A 7,445-nucleotide genomic window follows, 5' to 3' on the forward strand; every position below is an offset into this window, starting at 1 on the left:
CGAGACACTTTCACTAGCCTCATACATGATAACGATGATATTGATGAAATAAATAAATTTCACTATTTACGCACTTCTCTGGAGGGGTCCGCTGCTGTGGTGATCCAATCAGTTCAATTTTCCGCAAGCAACTATGCAGTTGCATGGAAGCTTCTGTGTGATAGGTTTGATAACAAACGTCTTTTACTACAAAATCACGTCTCAGCTTTATTTAATATTGAATCTATCACACAAGAGTCATCTGTTATGTTAAAGCGATTAATTGATCAAGTCAATAAAAATCTGTGTGCGCTTGAGTCCTTGAACGAACCTGTTAGGCAATGGGATACTCTTTTAATTCATATCATTACTCATAAATTAGATCAAAAGACATACCGAGAGTGGGAGGAATACAAGGGACGTATGGATCAGAGTAGGTCCATTACTTTCGATGATTTTTTAACGTTTATTCGCAGTCGAGCTGATTTATTAGAAACACTGGAGTTGTCACGTGGTAACCAGTCATACAATAAGTCTACACCAAAAATTAAGTCTATGGTGGCGGTACCAGGTAACTCAAGTCAGCAGTCGAATGCCGAAACAACCCAAAGGACTTGTCCTATGTGCCAGGGTAATCATTTCTTAAATAATTGTTCTCAGTTTTTGGCTTTGACTGCTGAGGCCCGTTTGAACTTGCTACCTGGTTATAAAGTATGTTTTAACTGTTTCCGAAGAGGGCACTTTGCCAACTCGTGTAAGAAATCAGGTTGCAAGGTATGTAAACGACGCCATAATACACTTATTCATGTAAATCAGCAGGCACGTCGGGGAAATAGCTCTCCATCTGAGACATCATCGTCCGCCTCTCCACCACAGCCCGCGTCTAACAATACGAATGACGTTGCGTTGTCAGCAAATGTACGTAACGGGCATTGCGAGGTACTTCTGTCTACTGCTTTAATTAAATTATACGATAAAAATAATCGTGAGCATATTGTGCGTGCAGTGTTAGACAGTGGAAGTACATCGAGTCTTATGACTGAAAAACTGTGTCAACAGTTGAACTTACAGACTAGTCAGGTAACTAGCTCAATCCTAGGTATAAACAATGCTGTTTCGACTGTAAATAAAACGTGTCATACACGTATGGCATCATTAGATAATAGTTTTTCTTCCGAAATTCATTGTTTCGTTTTACCTACGATAACTAGTAGTGTGCCGCGTTCTGAAATAAATATTTTTAATTTTGAAATTCCGCCTAACATTTGTTTGGCCGACCCTATGTGGTATAAACCTGCCGAGGTTGATATATTAATTGGTTGTGATCTATTTTGTGATTTATTAGGTACACAACAATTACGGCTAGGTAAGGGGAAGCCAGTTATATGTGAGACAAAGTTAGGTTGGGTTATCTCAGGTCCTATTTATGATAAGTACACCACTAGTAGTACGCAAGCATGTCATAAGTGCAACTTCACACATGTTGATTCTGAAACTACTCAAGCTGCAGTTGATATTCAACATGATTTAATGCGTTTTTGGCAGTTAGAGGAAGTAAGTGCAAAGTCACCTAATTATTCGCCTGAAGAACACATGTGTGAGGAACACTTTATCGAGAACACATCTCGTCTTGAAGACGGTAGGTTTTGCGTACGTATACCTTTAAAGGGTACTCCTGAATCTTTAGGAGATTCAGTATCACGAGCAAAGCACTGTCTTATATCTTTAGAGCGTAGGTTAAAGAGTAAACCTGAATATTATTTACTTTTAAATAAGCAGAGCTTGAATAAGAAAAGTCAACTCATTAAATTTAATATTTATATAGATGAAAATAAATCATCAATCAAATAATATCATGCGAGTTGGAGGTCGCATTGATAACTTTGATTTCCCTATTGATAAAAATCACCCTATACTTATACAGTCCACTCATGTCTTTACCAAATTATTGTTTCATTATAAACACAAACGGCTTCTGCATGCTGGTCCCCAATTATTATTATCGTCTATAAGGGAGACTTATTGGCCTATTGGTGGTCGAAATTTAGCAAAAGCTTGTTATCATAATTGTGTTATGTGTACGCGTATGAAGGGTAAAATTGTTACACCTTTGATGGGAAATTTACCACAGCAGCGCATCGCTCCAGACGGTTATCCTTTTCAAAGTGTTGGAGTAGACTATGCCGGTCCACTCATGTGTGCTAGTCGTCAAGGTCGTGGCTGTAGGTTAGTGAAAGTGTATATTGCACTATTTGTTTGTTTTACCACCAAAGCTATCCACTTGGAGCTAGTTGGTGACCTCACAAGTAACAATTTTTTACTCGCATTGCGCCGATTTATGTCTCGTAGAGGTAAACCTACTGATCTTTATTCAGATAATGGTACCTCGTTTACTGGAGCTTATAAAGAAATTTCTGAATTTCTGAAAAATAACTGTAATTCTTTGAGTGATAGTGCAGCTTCTGAATCCATTCACTTTCATTTTATACCCGCGCATGCGCCCCATTTTGGGGGTCTCTGGGAAGCGGGTGTAAAGTCGACTAAGTATCATTTACATAGAGTGTTGGGCAATTGTAATTTAACTTATGAGGAATTATACACTACGCTCACACAAATTGAAGCTGTATTAAACTCCCGGCCGATTACACCGCTCTCATCGGATCCAACTGATCTGTCTCCGTTGACTCCAGGCCATTTTCTTATTGGACGTCCTCTTACATCCTTACCACAAGATGATTACCGAACTAAGTCCTTTGATCACTTGACTAGATTTCAACGAATTGAGCAATTACGCCAGCATTTTTGGGCTCGTTGGAGCAAAGAATATATAGCTGAACTTCAGCAAAGGACAAAGTGGCGTACTAATCAGGATAATCTGAAGCTGGACACTTTAGTAGTGGTGAAGGATGATAACCTCCCGCCGCTAAAATGGAGATTAGGACGAGTCGTGGCAATTCACCCTGGACTTGATGGCATCGCGCGCGTCGCCGATATAAGAACAGCAGCTGGTGTGATCCGCAGGGCATTTAGCAAAATATGCCCATTACCAGTATTTTCTACGACGGGTTGAAAGCTCGAATCTATAGCTTTCAACGCCCGGGGGCATGTTGAAGCTCCTATTCATCCTCTTTTGAGCCGCGTTGACGCAATGCACGCGTCCGATTGTTTTTTGTTCTTTTTTTCCATTTACGAATACAGCCAAATTTTATTCAAAAACAGCTCCGTATTTTTATTTTACAAATCCCAAAAATAATAAGCGACACTTCAAGACACTAGGTAAATCTAGGTACTAGGGGTACATAAATTGACTCTCAAAAAATGGTACATTTAGTTGGTTTGTATCAGCAAAAATATAATTTCAGCATAATATAATAGGACAAAATTCAACATAGTACCAGCCACTTGGTTTTATAAAAATCACTTTACACTTTAATATCGTTTTCATCAATGATTTGTTGTTCGGAACAATCTGCAATCAAGACGCATTTCTTTTCAGCCTCGTCCCACACTTTGGGCTCGCGACAATCGCATCGGGAATAATCGCAGATTTGACCTAATGATCGTGCGACTGGCGCTCGGCAGGTCCTTTGTGACATCGTCTCTTCCATACAGCTTGGGGTGTATGAATATGTATCAGGGGGGCACCCCTCAATACCTAATAAAAATAGAAATAGTTATTAAAACAAGTTAATTTTTAACGGCAATCCCCACAACTGTTTACTTTCCTTTATCTTATATGGCATTTGCTCAAGAGTTACAGCAGTTATTCTCTAACTTAAAGTGTGATCATCGGAGGCAGGCGAGACGCCCAACAAAGAAATATAATATCATTCTTGTTTAAAAGCGGTTTCTAAAGTGGGTGAAGGGGAAAATGATGATGGTTCAGATATGATACTGAATGAGAAGCTATCACAAATCGATCTTTGTCGTAACTATCAATAGATACATTGGATGCGCTGACCTGTTTCTTGGTTTATATGTTATCTTTATAAATAGAGGGACATATTTGTACATAAATATCAGCCTATCAGTGTCTTGTTGTTTGATAAGTACGTCGAAACATAAATCATGTGGTCTTTCATCGTGTTGTTGACATATACATCTTATCTGATTGGGTTTACTCACTAGAAATAGTTTTAAGTCGCATGAAATATAGAAATGGTATCAAAAAATTTATATACTGAGGTACAAATTTCATGAAAAACTATCTCCTTTCAGGGAAACATATTGTCTAGTCGATCAACCATAATAACTTTATGCAAATTCAGTTCAATACCTTCAGCTGTGGGTTCCAGTCATCTCTTCATACTTATAGATTAAAAAAAAAGTGGTTCAAGTTATAATCTTGTTTTACGTAGATATTTTATCAGAAGTTCTAATTTAACAAGTCAATTTAAAACAGCAACGGAAATCAAATCTCAGGTCAACATAGATCGATTTATCATAACATTACATATGAAAATGGTCATTTGTTTGGAGATATACCTAAAACTAACATAAATATTCAAAATGTCAGATATCTACTTACATATTCCATTACCGTCATACACACATTCATCTCCTACAACTGAGTAAATAGCACATGTAAATAGTAAGACTGGTAGAAATAAATTAAACACGTACATTTTAATTCTCCAACACACAGTACATCCAAATACACCTAACGATCGATTCTGAATGAATTTCCTCTCACTGTTTATGAATATTTAATGTAAAGGTGGAAAAACAAGTGATAAAGACTTTAATAGGGAGCCAGTTTCAATAGTTTAATTACTTTCATGATTTCATTTTAGTTTTTGATAAATACATTTTTTTTAATACGAACTTGTAAAGTGTACAATCAATGCTTACTATAGTAAATTTATTTGTATTTCATAATGTAAAACAATAAACATAAAAAACACGTTATGTTTATCAAAAATCAAGGTGAAGACAACCACAAGATTTGTTTCTTTTTCTTCTTTGTTTGTTGAAGTAAGTACTATTTTTTTATCTGCATACAATCATAATTAAATCATCTAATCTTATCTTTAAAACATCAAACTACTATCAATCTATTGTGTTGCTCAGTTACTTTGATTTCCAATTTATAAAATAATGAATAGTTATTTTGAACTAGTTTTCCAGTGACTTCTCATTCGATCGCGGTTTTACACTCCTTACCGCCAAATCCAACGATAAACGATTTTTCAATATGACTCAACAACGTAGCAAGGTATTCGCGACGCCCTTTTCATTTGTCCTGTGTCATTCATTATAGTGTATATTATGTATGTATATCTTGTATGTATTTACGCATTTTTTTTTGTAATGTATGTGTTTTGTCTGTATGCATGTGCACTTTATCGCACCACCGACCAAAAGTTTTTTTCTGTTTGGTCAGCTGGTTGACTGGTAGAGAATGCCAAACGGCATTAAGTCCGCCTTTTGTACATTTTTTGTTTTTTTGTGCAATAAAGTTTAAATAAATAAATAAAAATAAATAAATTCACGTTACAATTAAAAGCGAGAAATTTTCGGGCGATAAAAACCGCATCGCGCGTGCCATGCTGCAGCGGTAACAAAGTTTTACCAAAATATTTCGCGTAGACAAGACGAAAAAGTAGTTAGACTCATGAAGATTCGTTTTAAGGTTTCTATTTGAATTAAGGTAAGGCAAATTTTTGGTACAAAATGTCTGTTTTAACAAACTTTGCTTTGTAAATCCCTCATTTACCTTTGAAATCATCATTTAAAATTTTCCCATGTGTTAACTTTCAGAACATTCTGTGTCAGTACCCGCCGTTCCGCTTGTTTTCCATTTCGTTCTAACTTTGAGGTATAGGAGCGATGTCATTTTCTAACAAAAACAAACCGTAATTAGCAGGTATTATGCCTTTAATTATTTTACACTTAAAAAATAACACATTATATCTATAAATTGAAATATTAAATTTGTGTTTTAACAAAATTGATCAATAAAAATGAAAATAGAATAAAAATCAGTTAATTAACAGTTTTCTTTAAAATAAAAAAATTATTAATTTTCAATATAGTGTCGTCCACAGATATAGAATAGTAAACTAGAAGTAAGGTTGGCTGAACTTAAAGTCAGAACAATAGTTATGACCAATGGATAATTACTCTACAATCTTGTGAACCCTCGAGACCAAGAGTAAGGATAAGCCGAATTGTACCGGCCAAATGTATAATGCGAGCGGGTTTAAGTCAAGCAATTTAAGACTTTGGCTATATATATTGAGCTTAACAAAAATCGTTTAGACACACGAACTAAATCGTGAGCATAAGCTAGTAAAATATTAAAAAGATATGCTTCGCAAAGTTTGGATTTTTTTTTTATGAACGTTTTATTTATATTTTATAACTGAGAAGTAGCCAAGTGTTTAGTAAAGTACGTTTTTTTTTGGTTGTTTAAATAAAAACAAATGCCTTTTTCATACACTCTTATTAAATATTTAAAAAAAGGGTTTTTAAATATCCTTATATTCCCGTAGCATTCATTTTGCCACATTGAAAACGCGGCAGCTAAATTTCATTGCGGAAAATTGTACTTCTCCCTACATTTTTCACAATTCACGAATCAAAGGGAGTTTCAAATTATTCCCATCGTAAAAACGAATTTGTCAAGCGGAAGAAAAATCTCGTATAACAATTACCTACATGGTTTGTATCGTGTTCTGTGCATAAATCAGATTTTAATAACGGAGATTTATTGCACTTGGGCAGACCGGGGTTTCTCAAAATCCGGAGATTTCACTCGTGAGCTATCCCAGTTTCCCTCGGGGAATTCGGGACAAGAAAATGTTGCATGGCCAAAATGAACCAAGTGAAATACTCAATTATTACCTCTTTTTGTTGAGTTAATGTATTGAAAAAATCATGAATCACGTTGTGGTGTCCCGTACAGTAAGATAGCGCCACAATTTATCCCTGTGGATGTAGTAAGATGTACTTTACATACGGCACAACCTTTCGGAGGCAGGAAACTACGTAATTTTTATAATATTGCTTATGTATAAACTATATCAGATTACCCGTGTTATAAAATAATTGCATGTATTTAACCCTTCTTATACCTAGTCTTTAAATAATTCTGACAACCATATTTATATATTGACCCACCTAAAATTTGAATATACTCAGTCCAAGAAGAGTCCCATAGGAGTAGAAGCCCTCTAATTACACTGGGTCACCTGACGTTAACGGAGGTGCAGATGTTATCTGCGATCCGAGAGGCACCAGACAAGTCCCTTATCTGTTCGGATTGCCGCACATCTGTCTGAAACACCTTTGGATTGTTATGACGTCATAGCTTACTTTAGTTATAGGACCTTTCTTTTTGGAAGAAATATTAATTTTTCAGTTACACCTGACCTTAACCTACCTTGTGTGAAATGCCGCTAAATCAAAAATATTTTTACATGGTTAATGTCGATGAAATGAAAATTCAGCGATAATACATGTAA

The 7,445-nt window shown here is 35.7% G+C and overlaps 1 protein-coding gene across 1 annotated transcript; it reads right to left on the minus strand.

Annotated features, from left to right (window-relative positions):
- Positions 1-3,292: 3,292 nt before the first annotated feature.
- Positions 3,293-4,668, minus strand: LOC106134679 (uncharacterized). The gene is made up of 2 exons (XM_013334779.2): positions 4,508-4,668; positions 3,293-3,634 (listed from the first exon to the last, which is right to left on the minus strand). Exons 1-2 carry the CDS (start codon positions 4,602-4,604, stop codon positions 3,402-3,404), a joined length of 330 nt encoding a protein of 109 aa, XP_013190233.2. The 5' UTR covers positions 4,605-4,668; the 3' UTR covers positions 3,293-3,401.
- Positions 4,669-7,445: the final 2,777 nt, after the last annotated feature.

This window comes from Amyelois transitella, chromosome 9 (genome assembly GCF_032362555.1).
Source record: "Amyelois transitella isolate CPQ chromosome 9, ilAmyTran1.1, whole genome shotgun sequence".
Lineage (NCBI taxonomy): Eukaryota > Metazoa > Arthropoda > Insecta > Lepidoptera > Pyralidae > Amyelois > Amyelois transitella.

Coding starts and splice junctions, on each gene's coding strand:
- LOC106134679 (XM_013334779.2), bottom strand. CDS start 4,604: ATGTACGTGTTTAATTTATTTCTACCAGTCTTACTATTTACATGTGCT. Junction 3,635..4,507: donor GTATGACGGTAATGGAATAT/GTAAGTAGATAT, acceptor TATTTTTATTAG/GTATTGAGGGGTGCCCCCCT.